The 21,383-nt window shown below is 39.2% G+C and overlaps 1 protein-coding gene across 4 annotated transcripts in view; it reads left to right on the top strand.

The window, feature by feature from the left end:
• Positions 1–383: 383 nt before the first annotated feature.
• LOC108240431 (dehydrogenase/reductase SDR family member on chromosome X) overlaps positions 384–21,383 on the top strand; it is a 40,812-nt gene continuing 19,812 nt past the window's right edge. The window contains exons 1-3 of one of the 4 annotated variants that reach the window (XM_017423901.3): positions 384–655; positions 14,070–14,177; positions 21,068–21,136. In XM_017423901.3, the coding sequence (XP_017279390.1) occupies positions 14,072–14,177; positions 21,068–21,136 (175 nt within the window). In that variant the 5' untranslated portion in view covers positions 384–655; positions 14,070–14,071. Of the gene's footprint in view, positions 656–12,831; positions 13,107–13,329; positions 13,432–14,069; positions 14,178–21,067; positions 21,137–21,383 lie in introns of those variants that run through there. The other 3 variants (XM_017423899.3, XM_017423900.3, XM_037976199.1) reach the window with 3 other exon arrangements.

Genomic DNA, 21,383 nt, shown 5'->3' with positions numbered 1-21,383 from the left:
GTTTGTCGTCAAGTGCGGCAGCGCGGTGCGCAACTTTTCCATTCGCGTTTATTGTTAAAAATCTCCATTTCCTCTCGCCCTTTGCGGCGCATCCACCTCTGAGTGATGCCACCTCGGGCTCCCCTCGCGTGCCTCCGTCCCCTGATGCGCGGCAGGCTGCAGGAGAGCTCGGCTGCGCGCGGAGACAGCCGCGTGTAGCAAGGGAAGCCCCCCACGCGTTGCGCACCTGGGTCGCCGGGGAGTAGTAGGCGACGCGGCGCGCGCGCGTGTGCACTGCGCGCGGTGCTTTACATGCGCGACAGAGCCCCGGGCTCCGTCTTCAACAGTTGCCACCGGAGCGGCGGAGAGCAGGGGAGGAAGAGTAGGAGGAGGAGGAGGAGGAGGAGGCGGGAGGCTGCAGACTGAGGACGGACGGACGCGGAGCCGCACGCCGCTCTGCCCCGGCTCTGCTCCTGACATGCAGTCGCTCATCTCTCCGGTGACCAAGGCCATCCTTGTTGCGCTCTTCATCTTCGCCATCCTCCTAATTCTCTATGTGATCCTCTGGTACATTTGCAGAGACGTGGACTGCGACCACGGCATTTGAGGATTCCGCTCAAACGGGAGGAAAGGGAATACCACAACCAATGGGGCGCACAGAGTCCTATCTCACCCTGTAAGTCCTCATTTTTGTCTTGTCTTTTTTTTTTTTTTTTTTTACTTCATCGTGGGCTTTTGGGGGTTTTCTGTGAACATGTGTGTCCACCGTGCGCGTTCTTGTGGCGCGTAATGGTTATAAGGTGATGACCGGCGTGCGTCCCCCACCGGTACCCAGGTATCACAGACCCGAGGAGAGACCCCAGTCCCTCCTTGTTGAACTTGACAGCAGTCATCCATCACTGACGCCGTGTATATCAGACACCTGCTGTTATGTCTGAAGAGAGGGAGAGAGAGAGAAAGAGAGAGAGAGGGGAGAAGAAAAAAAAACTCAGAGGTGATCCAATGTCATCAGGGGGAACATCAAACTGGTGTCAAGCGGAACTCGCGTGTGGGCTCCCAGTGAGTGAGAGGAGAGCGGTGACATTGCGGTAAACGACGTGAGTGTCCCTTAAGGTCAAGAACAACAGTGTTTACCTCATTCTGCCCCACGCCCCCTCCCCTCATCTCCTTCCTTCATATATATATATATATATATATATATATATATATATATATATATATATATATATATATATGTATCCGCAGCATTAGTTCATGCTCAGTTCATGTCCGTCTCTGAGGATGCTTCACGCTGGCCCTGCACGTCCAACCAGATAACTGGATTATCTCCACCGGTTCCTGCGCGTCTTATTCCTTTATTCCTAATCTGTTTTGTGCCATGTTTTTTTTTTTTTTTTTTTGCGCCCTTATCGTGAATTCTCCGCTAATGCTTTTACGCATAGCGTCTGTTTGTTCCCCTTGACACATGGGAGCTTGTTTCCGCGTTCCACGGCCGGTCTCAGCGTTGTAGAGTGGGACAATTGTACTAGTATTTTCACACACACACACACACACACCTATGCACGCAAACTGCAGCTTGCCAGTCTTAATGAGTGACTTCTCAGTACTGCAGACACATCGGTCCCCACTGTACAGAGTACATGCTGTCACATGGCCCGTAAAGCTACTAAATGTACAACACGAACGCCAGGTTGTATCCGGTTCCAAAGCTTTTGCAGAAAAATCAAAGAAAATTCAAAACAAAATTCCCCATTCTGAAGTGGAGACTGCTGAAGGACACATCAAGGACATGCTGGGTTTTTTTTTTTTTTTAAATTTAAGCTTTTATGTGATGAGAAGAAAAAATGATTTTATTTGCGAGCTCCCTTGCATTCTTCCCATCTTCCTGTGAATCTGTACAACATAAATCTATGAGACATCTTGATCTGAGCATGTCCCAATCCCTTGTGAAACATCTCTGACTTGGTGTTTGCTGAGTGATAATGACTTTCTGCCGCCCACACTGTACTTAACCCACTTTATGTTTTTTAATATAGAGCATCACACATATGCAAGAAGATTTAAACAGCCAACCATCTACCCTCCCAAAAAGAGAGGCTTAAAATTGGAAACTTTGCTGATTTTGAGCTGGGCATGTGCTCGATGCAACCATGAAGAAGAAATCCTGCAGTCTCCTGATGTGCTATGAGGGCACTCCTCCACAGAGGAGGAGAGCCTGGTCGGATGGATAATAGATATGCAGCCAACCCGAGTCACCCCTAAACACACACACACATACACACACAAGCACACACACACAAGCACACACTAATGCAAGGCTGTAAATGACCGCTGTGGCTCCAGCCGCACCAGTAACAACACGATGAGAAAGCAGGAGCAGCAAGGTGTGCAACAACTGCTCCAGCTGCCGCCGTCTAATCTGGTGTCCTGGATTGTTGTCTGTGTGTGTGTTAAGATGGAAACAACGGGGGGACGCTCTGTTTGACTGACTGTGTGTGTCAGTTCAGTTTGTTAAAAAAGAAATACAGTGTGTGTGTGTGACAGCGTGGGAGGAGGTTAAATGCTGACATGCTCCAGAATTACTGATAAAACTGGAGCAGGAAAGGCTCAGCGGGACTCAGCTATGTATGTGTGTGTGTACGAGTGTGTGCAAACACAAGCACAAAAGTCAGTCAAGTTTATGGAAAATGTTTTTCCTCATTAAACAGAAACTGTTGTATACAGTCAACAAGACGAGTGCTAACAAAAGGATGTCTGCAACAACTTCCACTCATATCCATGATGGACTTTTTTTCTCATTTTCTTATCTTTATGCTCGTATTCAAGATACTATTTCTACCATTTCACTTTTCTTTTTCATTCTCATTGCAGCTTTTTTAAAATTTTATTTAACAAACCTCCACAAAGTAGTTCAAACTGTTGAAGTAAAATTCTAAACAGAAAACTTGTATTGGTGTATGATTCACCTCCTTTGTTGACACATGGGAGTCATTACTGGCTCCTGTTTAAGAGAAGAGATATGGGATGGATCTTATAGTTGCTGTTCAAGCCAATAATTTAAGATACAATGCTGCCTTAAAACTTCACCTACGGTGCTGTGAAAAAGTATTCACCCCTTACAGGTTTCTCCCGTTTATCCATTTTTTAAAAATTTTCAGCTCACTTACAGGCTTCAGATCATCAATGCAAAAATGTGAAATGCAGTTTTTAAATGATCGTTTTATTTATTAAAATAAAACAAGCTATCCAAACCAACGTGGCCCTATGTAAAAAAGTCATTGCCTCTTAAACCCAATAAGTGGTTGAACCAACAACTGCAATCAAGTGTTATCTGATTCCTGACAACGAGTCTTTAACGTGGCTGCTTCAGATTGTTGTTCCTTGGCCATAAACTGATATCCAGACATTCCTCTTCAGGATGTTTTGGTGGAGAGCAGAATTCACGGTTCTGCTGATTCCAGCAAGTCACCCTGTTCTGAAGCAACAAAGCAGCCCCTGACCATCACACCACCACCACCATGTTTGACTGTCGATCTGCCATTCTTCTTCTGAAGTGCAGTGTTTAAATTTGAACAGATTTAAATGTGACTGAATGGCTTGAAAAGTTGAAATTCTTTGCTACAGACTGGTGTAAAACAGTAAAACGTCACTGAGTTTGAAGGAGCTGAAAAAGTTCCTCAATGAAAACCCAGATGTTCCCAAACATGTTTGATTTATTTATTTATTTATCTTTTATCATGTCTCTGTTTTACAATTAAATTGTTTTGCAGTTTTGCAAGCCGTAGACATATGTTTTGCTTATAAAAAATTAACAAATGTCTCAATAATCCATTTAAATTTCAAGATGTAAAGCAACAAGACGAAAAGGACTCTAATGGGGTTAAATTCTTTCAGAAGGACAGAAGGAGTCCTTTAGAGTGCTTGAATGTTAATGCACCTCAATGGCTCTACACTCAATTGAGAATGAGGTCATAAAAAATGTAGTCAAGAAAAGTAAATAATTGAGGCTTTAAGGAAGGGAAGTTTACGCCTTACACCGTGCATAAACTGTATATGAAAAAGACTAAGTACTTTTGCATTTTCATCACAAATAACAGAAGCTTAAATCGCAGCATTCTCTAATTTTTCCTTTAGATTTATAACGTTTTCAGGAAAGTTTCTCAACTACTAAAATATGATTGTGGTTGTTAAGGTTTTCTTCTTAGGATGGTGATTTGTTGCATTTGTGACAGAGCAGATAATAATGGGTGCATAAAAAACCTTTGTATATTATTCTAAAAAGGCAGTAGCAGCTTTAACATGTCGCTCCTTTCTGCTTCCGTAACTGAAGGTAAGAGTTGGACAGTTTTTCTTTTCCCCTTCACCGTCACCCATTGGCTGCTCCCAGACTTCCTGTTGCACGCTGAAGTTGTTTTGTTCCACAATAAGCTTGGTCATATGGGCAAAGAGCTGCCCCAAAGATGTTTAAACAGGAACATGCCCACTTTTATTAAATCCCATCCCTGTTCAAACCAGCCCTGAAAGCAGTGCGGCCGAGTCAGGATGACCCAACATCACATATACATTTTGTCCTCATTCCGGGGTTCCTAAATACGCTCTCAGGACGATAGAAGCGCCAGAACGCACACAACAACTCCACTCACACACCTCAAAGCCATAAAAATAGATTGTGAGTGACTCAGCCGTTATGTAAAGTCCATCTCTGATAGGGTCGCCTGGGGCTGTTTATGTCAGTTTAGCTTGACGGCGCGAGAGCTGAGGTGACACATGTCTGCTGTGTCCGAATTCTCGATACACACACGCAACAATACACACACAGAGTTTTCCCGGAAAACGCCTGCGGAGCACATCTCCGTCTTTGCGCTTCCTTTCCGTTCTGAGTTTCCTCTCCCCAGTGTGTGAGCCCCCCCGATGGACAAAGATGTGATACAGTCAGCGTAATGGACTCCCTCCGGCCCAAACAGAGCACATTATTATCATTAGCAAAGGCTGGGATGGAAACACCAAGTTAAACATGAATCACGTCCTTCATCCCATTGGCCAGGTAATCAGCCCAATTAGTAAAGGGAGCAACTGATGATATATTTAATTATGGGTGTCGAGGCATGAGCAGTGAAGCACCTTCATCACTGTCCTGTTCAAAATGTTTGTCCTGTAGGCGCCAACTTGTGTAGCTTTGAAATAAAACATGCAAATTATACATCAGACACACGGCTCGATTGGGAACATTGGGCTATGACTTTTGGTAGCGGCATATTGTGCAACATAGACAAAATCTGTAAAAAAAAAAAAACTGTGAGGAAAATAATGGAGATCAGTGAGATTTTTTGCAAAACCCAAGAGAAAACCCAACCCTCGAGCTCTGTAGCTCAGACAAACTTCACAGCAGAAACACCATTCAAAGTTTAAACTGGTCACAGAAAATTGGATTTTTCATGTCTGAACAGACATTTTGATATGTTTTCACAAGTTTTACACAATAATCTTTGTTTCTTTTTCATCCTATGTATGAGTACTATCTCATATATGTACCATTACCAATAAAACATCAGTTCTGGGATCTTTGGAACCTTCAAATTGTCTACAGAAAAGTGTATTGAGTTGATTGGTGTTAGTTTGAAGAGATCTAAATGTACCCGACAGTTTTGGCCTCAGTGATAATGAAGGGAGGCAGTCTGAAATCTGAAAGACATTTCTTTGGCTTGATCATGCAGTTAAAATTTGTGATGTGCATGCGGCTGCATAACTGGAGAGGTGAGCCATGGAGATAGATGAAGGCCTTAAAGCTGAGAAAGTGAAACAGACACACACACACACATGTTATGTATCTCTATCTTTGCAGGGACTTTCCATTGACTTCCATTCATTTCTACACCCTAACTACAGCCTAACCCTGACCCTTACCCTAACCCTAACCATTACCAGTACATACCTAATCCTAAACCAAACCTAAACTCAATTCACACCTTAGTCCTAAACCTAACCCCTAACCCGAGGGGACCAGGCTTTGGTCCCCACAAGGAGCAGTTGGTCCTCACAAGGTAGTATATGTTAGGAAAATTGTCCCCATAATGTAGCAAATACATGGCCCCACACACACACACACCGCCTCATGAACTCTCAGTGTTAACCTAATCCTAGAGTGAAAGACAGGAGGGAAGGGAGCGAGAGATGAAAGAGTCTCCTGACAGTCTCGTCTCAGTGACAACAGGTTATAGAACGAAGGAGACACACACACACACACACACACACACTACTCACACACTGTTAAATTAAACATGTTAAATATTATGTGCACACCTACGTCTTACAGTCCGTGTGTGTGTTTGAGAGTGTGTTGTCGAGAGTTAACGACTGACTTAATTAGTGAAAGCAAATATCCCTCCCACTGCTCTTCATTCTACATCCACTAATAGAAAAAAAAAATCTACTCCCTGATGACATTTAGGGGGGGAAAAATGCTGTTAGTTTGTGTATGATAAACACGACTGAATTCACACACAGATTTGTGTCCTTCCAGAAATCATAAAAACACTTTATGATTTAAAATGGCTTTTTACCTGTTTGTTATTTCAGCCTAATGGATACTTCAGTTTATTTTATGATTCCAACTTTTTCAAACTACTTGTCATAAATGAAGACAAGCTTGGAACTTCAGGTGTATTTAAAAAAAAAAAAGGATACATCTGATATTCTCTGAAGGTCTTTTGTTTAGTAACCCTTAAAAAAAATGACGGGACTAAAACAGTTTAAAAGAAAGTGCGATAAACTATAAGCATGTTGAATAAACAGAATCTTGATTATCGCCCATAATCAAGATTTTTAATTTCAATGTCCAGAAAGTTTTGAAATTAAATACAGCATGTAGTTTCTGCCAAAGTACTGTACATGCAAAAGAAGAAGAAAAAAATCTCAGTTTTTCTCAGGTTTCACTTTCAGTGTTTACAAGCTGACCTTTGGCTTCTCTCCCCATGGAGAACCGAAGACGACTGCAGCTGAGTTCAGCTGAGATGACACAAAAATGACCAAATCTGCTCCCTAAAAGTCTGCTGCTGTTTCTTCTCTTTCTTTTTTTCACCATCACATCCAAGAGCACATCCAGCCATCTGTAGAGGAGAGATCTTGCTCTGAACTGCCTCTCCTGGGACTCTCGTTCTTTTTTTTAAATATACTTTTACTTCCAATCTAACTTTTAAGGAGGAATGTTTGCCTGTTTTATTTTTATTTATAGGTTTCTTTATTTTTTTCTAGTGGGGTTCCCTTGATTTTATATAGCTAAGGCTGGAATAAAAACCCATGCCGCTGTGAGCTTCCAGGTATTTTATGTGATACTGGGGCCAACAAAAAGCAGGAATAAAATATAGATTGTATTAATATTGAAGAAAAGTAGCAATTTCATAAATTTCATAAATTTGATAAATGTCAATTTCATAATTATTTATGGTAAAAATAATGGTAGAAATACATAATAAATTCTGGTACAGATCAAATATGTACCTGGTACCTACAGGGACTGGGCTGTATTATGAAGTTACATGTCACCCTGTATGTACAGGCTACACACCTGGTACTAAGGTGTGTACATAGATATTTAGGTACCAGGTATGCACCTGATAATTACTCTTTATGTACCAAATACATACCTGGTACTTACCAGGTAAAGACAAGATACATACCGCATTGTTACCAAAATAACACCTTAAAGTATAATTATGCAGAAATACCAAGAGGAATGTTTATTGTGCATCTGTTTGCTCATCAAACATTATTCTTATCTTCTTCCATTTAAAAAACATGTTTCACTAGAAACACCCCTCAAATTGCTGTGGAGTTGTTTGGAAGAATAGTTTCTATTAGTTTTTGTTTTCAGTGATAGCAGAGACTTAAAACAGAATTATAGAGTACTGTCTTCAACTCTTTCCCACACAGTGTTTGTAAGAAGGCTGTAAAAGTGACACTGAATACTACAATAGTATTTCTAATGCAGCTAATTTGAAACAATAAACAAAAAGAAACAGGCTCAGGTTGAAGCTCTCCCCCAACTTGTTTGTTTTAGAGGCTTTTCTTTAACTTTGAACATATCCTTCTTACATACCTTAAACAATGATCCATTAGGCTACGAACTATGATTATTTGTTTAATTCCTACAACCACTAAAGTGTAAAAAAGAACAAAATTGTTTGTGGTTGGACCTTGAAACTGTCATCAGGCTGAAAAATAGTCCCAACACAATCCTCTGTACAAGAAAAAAGTCGTTTTTACATCTTCTGGTTAGTGTGTAAACTTAACAAACATCCATTTAAACAGAAAATGGTTTCCCACAGTTTCTTGTTTTATGTTTCATGTAGCTCCACAATCTGCATGCAAATGTGAAAATGATAAACACTTTTTTTCTTAAATGGAAATGTAGCCATATTTTATTTATTTATTGTATTTTTTTAAGCCTTAATTTAACCAAGAGATTAAAAAATATATTCTGGAAGTAAGTATATGGATAAGAATTTTCTATTATCATCACAAAAACATAGCATGCTGGGCTTTTGAATTTTGCATGAAATGCTGCTACATACTCCTCGTACGCATTTTCTTCTCTTGCTGCTTTATAAACAAGACAGACAGAGTCAGGAGTAAGTACACAAAGAAACAAAGGGTTTGTTTTTTTAGGTTGCAGATCAGGACTATCCCAGGGGAATTGTCTTTCCCACATATATTCACCTGCACTGTATCATTATTGGCTAAAGACTGGGGAGCCTGCAGCTTTGTCTGTCAGAGTCTGAGCTTTGAGTCTAACCTTGATTCTCTGCCTCCCAGACGGAGGAGGCTTCTGAAGAAAAGCTGCGTGAGATGCAGCTCAAGCTGCCAAAAAGAAAAAAAAAAAGAGACAACATTGATTCACACAAGCTGTTGCACTCCAGAGATCAAATTGGCCGTGACACACTTAAACAAATTCCCTTTCTTCTTATATGACACCTCACCTGCCATCTCCCTTTGGGGGGCAGCTGATCAGTCGTGAAAGAAACAAAGTGTTGAGGGGCGCATGTGAGTCTTTTTCTGCTAAAAAAAATCCCCATCATCATTAACATTCTCTTCTTACAGAAGTAAGTTTGGGGAGATATGAAATGAAGATTTAACTGTCAGCTCGCACAAACCCGTCTCAGAGAGCTGATGTCAGCCTGGATTTCCAAACAAGACAAGTCATGATTTGCAGCCAGTGGTTGTCATAAAAGACTAGGTGACTGTTGGACGGAGCTATTTTGATGCTTTTCACATGTTATTTACATCACACACCCTCCTGTCATGCACGGTTCCCAGCTTGTCTCATACGCCGTCTTTATTCTTGTGTGAGTGTGTGTGTTTGTTGTTGTGCGGTTGTGTACTCATGTGTGTTTCCCCTGATGTCCCATCAACCCAAATAATCATCCTACAGTCATGCGTGAGATGCGATTTCCTTTAAACAATAGCAGGCCAGTTCGCTTTGCTGACCTTCCAACCTCTCAGGCTGGAGAACAAACACTCCCATCCACACACGCAGAAGGATGCGCCCTCTCAGCCTGCATTAACGGCGGCGCAAACACATTTAAATGCACTCACAGCCTCCATCGGGGTGCTGGTGATGACACAGTCTCTTTATGTCGTTGCCCATTTAACTCCCTTCCAGAGCAGACTTTAATAACTGAGGCCAACTGCTTGTCAGTGCTGTGGTTCTACCCTGAACTTAACCGTTGGATTGTGAGCGAGAAACAACTTAATACTGATTATTTCCCTGTCAGGGGGAAAAAATAGCTTCTTCACTGTGTATGCCCCAGGCCTGCCTTTAGCAGAAATGATTGTAATTATATTGAAATGGGGCAGAGTTTGGTTGACCTACTTCGAATGCCAGTGATCATTTAGCTGGCTCCTTGATAGCCAAACACAGTCCATCACTACAGCAGACCCTTTGTTTATATTTTCTTACGACACTAATGTTAATTTTCATATTCATTTTTTTTTCAGGCAAGCTTTCAATTATCCAAGCTGTGTCAGACTCCCTGTAAATGCAATTTTATGATGCATTGTTTATCTCTAGGATTTATTTTCTTCAATAAATTATGAGTGATGGCCACTGGGGCAAGAACCAATTACAAGACAAGAAGTCAATCAAAATGTCTTTGTAGTAAATCTGTTACTTTGAATAAAAGGGCTTGCAAAAGCAGGCGCTTCTTATGGTTTCTACGTCTGTTGATAGTTTTTAGACAATGTTAGTATTTTGCATTTATTCTGTGCAGTTTTGGAGGAAAGAAGGAAAGGTGGACTTTGCAATAGTTTGAACACCTCATGGTTTCAGTTAGTATTTAGTGTATTAGGTGGCATTTTGGATTTGTAACCAGTCCAGGGTGTACCCCGGCCTCTCGCACAATGACAGCGGGAGATAAGCACCAGCTCCCCTGCGACCTGGAAAGGAAAAAGCGGGTAAAGAAAATGGGTGGATGGATGAAGTAGCTTTTGTATGGTCATTGTAAGGAACCACCAGATGATCAAAGGTCAAAAAGCACTTTAACCTTTAAAAGCTTTCACTAAAATCTGTCCAGTGGTTCATAAGATATTTTGATAACACTACAGATGGCCGAACACACACACACACACACACACACACACACACACACACACACACACCGACACAAGCAAAAACACGATCACCTTATCGCCTTTAGCCGTAGGTGATGATAACAAAAATCTGAATAAAAAGCTTATGATGATGACCTGAAGTTGGAAAAGACTTAGCAAAGATGGCAAATCTTTTGCAAATGAGAAATGTGATTAAAAAAACATCAGTTAACACAAACTGTGGTGTTTAAGATGTTTTGAAGATTCTGTGAAAGACATTAGAAAAAAAAGATCATCTTAACAAGCTTGGTGCATTTAGAAAAGATGTCTAATTATTAAAGTAAATAACAGGGTTTCTGCTCTAAAAGTACTCGTGTGTGTTTAGAATTTTATGCAAGGAACAGCTCTTCACCTTTTAAGCTTGAGAGCAGGTTGATTATAATTTGAGCCTGAGTTGCAGCCATTTGCATGGGCCACATTTAGGAGAGAATGAATTCAAATGCAAATGTTACACTATTCAAAAGAAAAAACGATGAAAAATGATGGATTTTTACAACAGGGCAACGACACTTAGGCTGCATCATAATCATCAGCATCTAATTTACGGAGATGAGTCATTTTTATGTTCCGCCGTGAATCTTACAGACTCCAGACCTTAACATCACCAACATTCAGCGGACAGTTTGTAAAAGAGAAAAGCAAGACAAAAAAAATTCTCAAAGAACAAGAAAGGTTTTGCAAAGAAAAATTCTAAAACTCCCAATTAAAAATTTAAGTGAATCAAAAAGCAATTACTAGCTGTAATAAATGCCAAAGGGGGTTTTACTAAGTGATCACTTCCCTTTCTTTTGCTTTAAAGATAAAAAAGTATTACATAAATTTGCAAAAATTACATGAAATAGTTATCTTTGAATATATATTTTGTGAATCAATTATTATTTTCCTGCATTGCTATTAGGAAGTTTAAGCTTAGCTTATTCAACTGTTGTTTTAGTAGGCCTACTTTTACCTATTCTATAATTTACCTTTTAGTTCAGGGACCTAATCAGATAAATTACAAGGCCTGTAATGAATTAAAATAGGATGGACAGAAAAGGATACTATATTTATATATATATATATATATATATATATATATATATATATATATATATATATATATATATATATATATATATATATTCTTCTTCTTTAGGTTTATTGCAGCAGTGAAATGTCTCATGGGTAAAGTTTTCTTTGGTGAGAATAATAACTTTTAATCAGGGATCACAAACAAAAGAGAAAAGGGTAATTTAATTTATACAGCACATTTACAAACAGTTCCTTGCTGTCCCAAAGTGCTGAACATATACTAGAATAAAAAAAAACTTTTTCAGCCAAATGTGATGAGGGTCAAATACCAGAACCGTTTCATGAATCTTCTCTTGTGGGAAGTAGATCAAATGAACGGTCAAATAATGATCCGCTGAGCCTAGTATTTGTTGAGAGAACTCTGTTCTACTAAGGCCTTATTTAACTTTAGTAGCACTGGCTCCAGTAAAAGCAGACCAGAGTGGCACACTCAAATGATCCCAAGAGAAAAAAAAATAATAGTGTGTCTACCAGTCAGTCAATCAAAAGTCTGTGTAACACAATGCTGCAGCCATGAGCTGCATTGCTCCAGACACATGCTCTTAAAGCCTGTCTTGGGAAATTATGGATCAGACTAGAGTGTCAAATGGCTGTTGCTTCTGAAGTATGTGGCCTATCTGACAGCAGTTAATGAGGTAGTCAGTGAGCTGAGGGGGGGGAGCAATATGCTGGATCTGCAGAGGAGGATCACACGCAGAAGCAATAAGTCTCCTCAATCATGCACTTTTAGCTTTTCAGCCACATGATGGATGGCTTTAGGGGGTCATACTTTTCAGGGTCAACCTTTCGGAAAATTAAAAAACAAAAAATGGAATAATTTAGCATTAAAATCAGACGCCAATATAAACGAGTCACGGAAAGCTGGACTTTTCTGATCTGGGGATTTGGATGTTTAACAGTTTTTACACAATCACAAGTTAAGTTTGATTAATTTTATAGATTTTACCTCAGAATGTTTAACTTCTGGTAATATCACACACAGCGCAGAGGTCAGAGGTCACACACCCAAACTCTCATTGACTTATATTGTATCTGAGCTCTGAATTTTCTCTTCCAAACAGGAAGTGAAGTCTCTTTCTAACTTGTCATATCTCCTAAAAAAAAAAAAAAAAACTTGTCATATCTCCTCCATAAAACACTTGAAAAAAAGAAACATTAGGGCTGACATGTTTTTATGGGAAGATTTGTTTTGATGAATTATTTTATAAACCTTCATATTGGAATGCGTCCCACAGACGTGTACCTTTTAGTCGCCTTATGCGCCGACTGACTGCTCTGTTTGCTAAACAGTTAGATCCTGACAAGCATGTGGTCTGCTTTTTGCTTTCGTCTTTTATCTGCTGTCAAGCTTTACCTGCTTGGCTTTAAGGTCCTGTTGGCTCAGCTGTTAAACAAACCACTCAGGCTGCCAGGTCGGTTCATTTCTCAGTTTTTAAGGCGATTACAGAAAAAACGACTACGACTCGTCGGCATGTTGCACCTAAGCTAGCGAGCTAATGCTAACATTAAGGTTAGGAAAGAGGGGAAACAAGAGCTGTAAAAAAATTTCTGACATTTTTTGCTTGCCGAATTCACCGGGATAAAGTAAACATTACAATGGACCTGAAAATATATTCTCGAAAGTGTTTATATTTTCCGACGAGAAATGTGAATTTAAATGTCAACCTTTTTATAATGCAGTTTGGGCTAACCGGACTCGAACAACTAATGTATTCAGATGCTGAAGTCAAGTTAAAGGTACTCTTTCCAAAGTATGAAAACAAACATAAAAAAGGTTATCCTGAATTATATCAAAAGATGCGGTTAGAAAGAGTTTATTCCAGTAATTTTCCAGATATTTAATATGCAATATTGAAGTTCATTAACATACTTAATATAAACAAAGCGCTCAGCTGAATAGTTCAGGTTTTGTTTACATTATAATGTTATTATTTACTGTTTTCTCTGACTGGTCTTCATAACTTTGACAATGAGTACCTTTTAAACAATATGTTAGTTTTTACTCCTATTTATATTTTTTTAGATAAAACTTTATGTAACTACTTTTGCAGTTTGTAAATGATTGCTCAGAACCTTTTATATATATACTGAATATATACTTGTGTTTTTGTAATTTGGATGGTTTTTTCGGACATTATGTGATCTTATGTGAGTTTGTTCAAGATCTTGAACTGAGTAAATGATTTTATTCATTAAATACTGGCACTGTGTCTACATTTCATATCCCTGAAGTCCTACAGTACTATAAATATATAATAAAATTTGTACATGTTATTTTTTCTAAAATATTTGTATGTTTTTGCTAATTATCTGACTGTAAATAAGTCCCATCTCAAATAAAATTTTAATATCTGTGTCCTTCTCTGACTCACCAGTGATGCCCAGACAAGATGGCAGGGTTGCCATAGTGACAGGAGGAGGCAGGGGAATCGGCTATGAGGTAGTCCGCCACTTGGCCAGACTGGGGGCGCATGTTATCATCGGTACAGTATGAAACACCTCACCACAAACAAGTAAACACCACTATTTAGACACATCTGTACGAAGAGGTTTCAGTGAAAATTTCACTGCGATAAGATAAATTTAAAAAAACTTATTTGTTTTTAATTGAAAAACTTTGATTTACACCTCCTCATACACACACATACACACGCCAGCTGAAGGCTGTGGGACACCGCTGTGCAAAGATCTGCATACAATTAGCAACAAATTTGGTTAATAAATTAATAAATAAAAGTATGGCAGCTGTGTAAGTAGAGCTAAGAACAAAAAACAGTTGTCACTCTTGTGTTGGTTAAAACAACTTCTTATTAGCTCTCAATTTAAATGTTCTATCTTTTAAGATCAACCAGGACATAATAAAACTTAAATAACATTCACTTATTGGTAGCTTAGCTTATAGGACAATTACCAGACAGCAGCCAAATATAATAAAATAGCTTACAATTTTTTTTTAACAACCAGACAAAATGAAGCCGCACCGCGGAGAGTTTTCCCTCCCGGATCAGCTGGTGGTTAATCTGTGATGGTGGCTGTATTACAATCAGCTATCAGCTGTTAATCACAGACTCCCTGACGAACTAAACCACTATACTTGTTTTATTTATATTACAGTAATCAGTGAAATGCTGTGGCACTTTTCTCTTACAGCCTGCAGACCTCACGTTTCTGGCTCTGGCTTTTCGGGTGATAATTTCTCGTGGCGACACCTTTGCTCTGAGATCCACCTGGTCTTCTCCAAGTGATCTCAGAGCTCCGCAGCGCACTGGATAATCAGTTGTTTCGAGACGTTTCTTTTTCCCGCAGGTTCCAGCTTTCAAAAATATCTTGTGCTGTGACAATAAAGCAGCATGTTAGAAGTTGATCACATGATCACTGATAGCGCACCAAAGCTGCCTGTAGCTCCTAATATCAGCCCAGAGGTGGCTGCGTAGAGCTTTGAATATTTCTTGTCAAGTTTTGAGGAACTCCTTGGTTGGTCTAGAATCACAGTAATCCCAAATCGGTGACTTTGCCCTTCCTCTTTTGACCACAAATAGCCTATGAACGGAGAACAGGGATTACCCGTTCTGCCCCTACTCAAAAAACAAAACAAAACAAGAAATAACCAACATAAAAAAAAGCTTAAAGTAGCCTCTGACAAACTAACACCAATCCTAGGTAAAAAAATTTTTAGCCTATTCACGAACACCAGTATACTTATTGTTTCTTCACTTTTTCAGTGTTTTGTTATTTATGAATGCACACTTAGAAGTAGTAATTTATTAACATAAAGCATTGTTTTAACTTGAGAAGAGGCAATTCTGTTGTCTTTCTTCCTGTCGCGGTTTCAGAAACTGCCACTGCTGTGTCTCTGTGCAGCAAGCCACTCACTGGAATCAATTAATGCCTCATTTTTTTTCTGTGGTAAAGAAGAAGAGAGTTTGTCCACTGTCTGTAGGAGCTCAGTAGAACATAACTATGGCTTGTGAATCAATTCCTACAGTAACTACTGCCTGCGATTTTCAGGACAGATAGCCCACCATCCTAACGGGTGACTTGTAATATCTATTTTTGTAGGTGGTCCAATACAAAAAATAAAACGGAAAGCTATATCAGAAAGTTCTGCGATGGGTTATCGTTTTGAAAACATGCATTATCTCCCAGTTATATAAGGTAGAAACATGTTTTTGTACAATATGTTCAAGTATGCATGTAGTGGCAAAACCAAATGCCTTCTAGCTACTAATGGTAGACACATCTTTTTGTACAGTGTGTTCAAGTACGCATGTACTTACAAGAATATGCCGTCATCCAGCTGTTAAAAGGGAGAAACATGTTTCTGTACAGTGCGTTCAGGTACGCATGTACTTGCAAAGATACGTCATGTCTTTCAGCTGTTAAAAGGTAAATCACATTTCTGTACAGTGTGTTCAAGTACGAATGCACTTTCTGTGCTCGAGAACTTCTTTTCTCCTCATACCTTCAGTTATCATAATAATTGTTTGTATTCGCTCCGTTTCAAAGCTGCCTCTGGATAGAAACTGTATTTGCCAGCCAGTTTGTTTAATGTTTAGTTTTTAACTATAGTTACTTAAAAAATGCAGTCTGTTTAAGTTAATCCATTAAAAACTGGTTATATTATCTGGTTTTGAAGGGAAGAATATTTTATATATATATTATTATTTTCATCAGATCTCCTAAGACTGTTAGATTCATCCATAATTTCAGTCAGATTTCGTGATGCTGAATGATGTCGGGGTATTTATTGGTACATTTTAAGTAGTCCATGAATGAGATTTCCCACATGAGAGAAGGAGACGTCTGAATGAATCAATCAGGCAAGAAGTCAGTCAAGTATCTTTTCTAGTCTCAGACGATCCTTTGTGTTTTTTACGATAATCCGGCAGCTGATGACTCCCCATGCATCTCCATTGCTAATACACCGAGTGAATTCATGAAGTGAGAATATTTATAGTGAAGTGGATCCCTCTGATAATGGAGTGGATGCATATTTCAGGTGGAGTGTTAGCATAGCGCTTGCGTGAGGAGCGTTTGTTTTTGAGCCTCTGCTCGATCGAAGACTAGATGATGAATTCCAGTGTGCGTTATTTTCAAGATAACACAACAAAACCTAATCCCTGTAGTGAATTGAGAACTTGGTGCTCGGGAATGTTTTTATAGAGGGGGTAAAAAACTCAAAGTAAGGTTGTGTGTGACGGAGTTACTGTGAATAATGTTAACAATAAATGAGTGGCAGGCAGGATTTGTGGGAAATAACACTGCTAGGGCCAAATATGGAAAAGAAGCAAAGTAAAAACAGAAATGGGTGGGTTTTTTTTTCTTTTTTTTGCTTACGACAGCTGCACCCACAGTGAGTGTGTGGTGCAACATAATAATTATTGTTACAGAGTTCAGACACTACTGTACTCATACCAGAATCAAAATTTATGTTCACAACAGCTGGTAGTTGACCTTGGTGTACTAAAAAAGAAAAAAACTAAACAAAGTCGTTACAATGATAGAAACAAAAAGCCGCCACAGAATCACAAATCACTCTTGCATCACAGTTAAAACCAAAAAGATAGAGCCAGACTCGTGGATAAATTAGAAGAGATTACAAATCTGATGACTAAAAACACAAATGTTACATTTTTTTCTTGTTTAAAAATCAAGGATCAAGGAGAGACCGTACCGGTTAAGTTAAAAGTATTTGCAGTGAGCTGTTTTCGTTTCGTAAAAAAGGATTTATTTGCTTCGTACTTTAAATAAATTCAGTTGATATTCGTCTCCTTCTCTCTCAGTTCAAGATCGCAGACAACATGTGAAAATTAGGTGATTATAAAGTTGTCAAGCTGCTATTTTAGTTGGGATAAAAAAAAATAAGGAAAACACATTCAACACGTTTAGTTGCCAGTGATTACTTTAGCATAATTATTTTATAAAAGCTGACTTTCAGGAAAATGTTTGAAACTTCTTCATATCTAAGGCTCTCTGAGCCACGTTCTAATAGGAACATCATCTGTTCCTACGTTCTTGTTGTTAGTAGACTTGTCCCTTTAGTATAAGATCTGTGACCCTGTGACCAGAGAGGTGAGCTACAGAAATCTCACATAAAGCAGTGAGAGTATGTGCAGTTATAGAAAAAAACAGAACAAAGATGAAATATTGCAGCACGTTATAGCTGAAGGTCCCAGGTTGTCATAAATCTCCAGGATTATATAAACAGGAACCCGTTTGAGTAGTCTTCACGTAGATTTAATAATGATAAAAATCTTTTTTGTTGTTACAAAAAAAGAAAACAACCCACAAGAACATTTTTTCCTTCCCTTCCTCACAGGCTTTTCTCTTTCCTCCTGCTCAGAGCAGGTATCACAAACACTTCAAGTGCAAATTTAGAACATGCTTTTTATGCAGGCAAATAATGACACAGTAAGTAGGAGACCGTGTACCTCAAGCCTTAGTAACAGGCTGATTTATTTAACTACTTTGGTCCTAATTTTTGTCTTCACTCGAAAAAATTCATATGCAACAAAGCCACCTGCAGAAGCTATGGAGTCTTTTATGCGTTATATGTTATATTTTTTATTGCAGCTATTTTGTAAACACTGGTATTTTAATGACCAAAGTAAGACAGCTCATAAATCTGTTCAAGATATATCAAATGAAACAATTTCACAGTTGCTGTTATCAGCGTCCTTAAACACAAACGCATTAGTTTAATAATAAACTCCAGATGTTGTTTTAAAGCTGCATCAGGCTCAGGTTATTCTTTAATAAGGGGACGCGTGAATAAATTATACATTTTTTACTCCCATTAAAAACTATTTATTGGGTAAAGTTCAGGGCCTTTTTTAACCAGTGACTATTTTATTGGAGAACTTTATCTGTAGGCGTTTGGGCAGACGTGTGTGTTTTTGTGTGTCCAGCAGGTGTCTATAAATGTGCCAGTTGAAGGGCAACTAATTGTGGAAGAAAGACTGAAACAGTCCAGCCTCCTCCTGTCTGCCACCTGTGTGTTTGTGTGACCTTTGTGACGTTTTTACACCGAGGAGCCGCATCCTTCAGCCTTTCCTGAACCGCGGCGCATCAGAGCAAATAAAGCTGTGCCCTTGAAAAGCCCTGTGTGATAATCCAAGATTAGTGTGTCAGTGTGTTCGTTCGGAGAGGAAATGAGAACGCATGTAGGGGTTGGGTGGAAACAGATAATGTGTGCGTCTTTTTTTTGTGACAAATTTTACGTGGTCAATATTCAGCAAAGCTGGACACATGATAAATGTTCAAATAATGTTTTGCTGATTAGTATTTTAATTAAAACTGCAAACAGTGATAACGAGCCCTCGCTCACCGGCGTGGACGTCGCACCGAGGCGGCCGTCCGCCCGTCTCCCCGTCTGCTCCGGAGAGGGCTCGCATCGTCCTCCTCCGGCTGTTTGTGCTTCCCTAAAAGGCTATTCAGCACGACGTGAAAATCGCTAATAATTTCCACGTTATTAAAAATGGCCGACTTCCAATAGATTCTATAATACAGTGTCAACACTAGGTGGCGCTGCTACATTATCATGGTATAGTTACATCATTGTGCTTAGATCAGACATATTATTAATATGTGGGAGTTAAAGCCAGCTGGGATGATGTATATGCCATTTATGGTCAGTTATGCACAGTTACAGTTACACACTTCTCAAAGGGTCTATGCTTTTCACAAAAAAATTGTGGCGCAGTGGTGGATTCACAATATTAGCACATGGCCATGTTCAGTACAGGATGTCGGTCTATCATGTGAATTTTTGCTAAGTTTGGACAATGTACAGGGAAGTTACCCCCTACGTCTTGTTTGACAGCAAAATGGGTGGATTAAAAAAAATCTCACCTCCATACCATTCATCTTTTGGAAAAAACGTGTAACTTTTGTGCACCAAGTTGTCAAGAAGCTTTGAAGTCAATACGCTCAAATTTGAAGACAAAATAGCGTTTGCCATTTAATTCAAAATGGCCGACTTACTGTAGGTTTTACAGTATGGTGCCAGAAGGCCTTTTTGTAGGTCTTGAACCAAAGCACTAATGTACCAAATTTCATATGTGTACGTTAAAGTGGTTAGAGGGGCTGCATTCAAAACGGCGCCATCAAGCCGATTTGCCATGCCCACATCTGGATTTTTGTGCCTTCCCATATTTATGCTAGTTCTAAGAAATAACCAAATTTAAGGATGCTCAGCTCACCAGAACATTGTGAAAGTTGCATCCTGTTGGCAGAAAAATAAATAAATAAATTATTATTATTATTATTATTATTATTATTATTATTAATAATAATAATAATAATAATAATAATAATAATAATAATAATAATAATCAGGTCAAAAACAATAGGGCTCTGGCTGCTTGTCAGCACTCAGGCCCTAATAATAATAATCAGGTCAAAACAATACAGCTTTCGCTGCTGTTTCACAGCGCTCGGGCCCTAATTATGTTGGTGACTAATTATTTCCTCTAATTTGTGGTCAGTGACAATATAAAGTCATCTGTCTTCCTTTATCTGCTTTAGTTTTGTCATAATAACAGTTCTGCTTTAAATGTTTTTAATTTCTAAAATAAAAGCACTTTTTTATTGGTCTTAATGAAACACTTAGATTGGACAGGTAATCATTTCTTCTGTTCTGTAAAGTGAATTTTGTTCACACGGAGTTAAAGAAAATGTGATTATTGGAGTGATTTTAGAGGCAGCACATGTCATGCATCTTACTGCTTCTTGTCCCCGTCTTTGCCTGTTTCAACGCGTCCTGCCGTAAAGCCTTCGGATTAGTCTTGTGGAATTTTATTTCAGACTAAAACTTGTTCAGAAGATATGCGAAAGCTGTTAGCTGTATGGCAGAGATCTGAGTGTTCATGGGGAATGACTGGTTAAACTGCTGGGAGATTAAGGGGCTCAGGTTTCTTAACTAATCAAGTGGAAACCCTGCTGAGTTGGTGCCCGTGAGTCAGGGGTGGTTTGTGTGGAGGACTTATGAGCAGTTTGAACAATCGGGGGAACATTTTCAGTAGAAATGCACAACATATTAAATATCTGTAGATCAGATTTTAGATTTAGAAGATGTGGTATCAAATCCTAATAAAACTTTCTCTGGAATTAGAAAAAGAAAAGATTGTAGAAGAGCACAAAGGAGGCAATCAAACTGCAGTGAAATCCGGCTCTATTCTAAGGTAGCTCAGCTATTTCTGATTAATCTGAAGCTTTAACACATCTTTAACCTCGTTTTATTTGGACATTCGTTCTTCCAAATGCATTTTCAGAAGATGAAAGGACGGAAACTGACAGAACAGGAAATCTGCATGACTTTATAAAAGCCTGGAAGAGCTTGGCTGACACTCATCTGTGTGTGTCTATCTTTCAGGTGGGAGAGATGAGCAGGAGGGTCTTGCTGCTATCCAAAGGATTTGCGCAGAGTACAAGGAAGCCAAAGGTATCACTGCAGATTTCCCACCCACACGGACACACAAATGTTTTGGGCACAAGTGGGATATATATATATATATATATATATATATATATATATAGCCAAAATAAGTAGGCACATGGAAAAATACATGAGCACAGCACAGAAGGGCATTGGCATAAATAGCAGAGGAGCCAAACACCAACTCCTTGTAGACCACACAGTCGCCCGAGACTGCAAAACCCGACACACCAACCTGTGCACGGCCTGGATT

Source organism: Kryptolebias marmoratus, linkage group LG6 (genome assembly GCF_001649575.2).
Source record: "Kryptolebias marmoratus isolate JLee-2015 linkage group LG6, ASM164957v2, whole genome shotgun sequence".
Lineage (NCBI taxonomy): Eukaryota > Metazoa > Chordata > Actinopteri > Cyprinodontiformes > Rivulidae > Kryptolebias > Kryptolebias marmoratus.
This window is presented reverse-complemented; position numbering and strand designations above follow the sequence as displayed.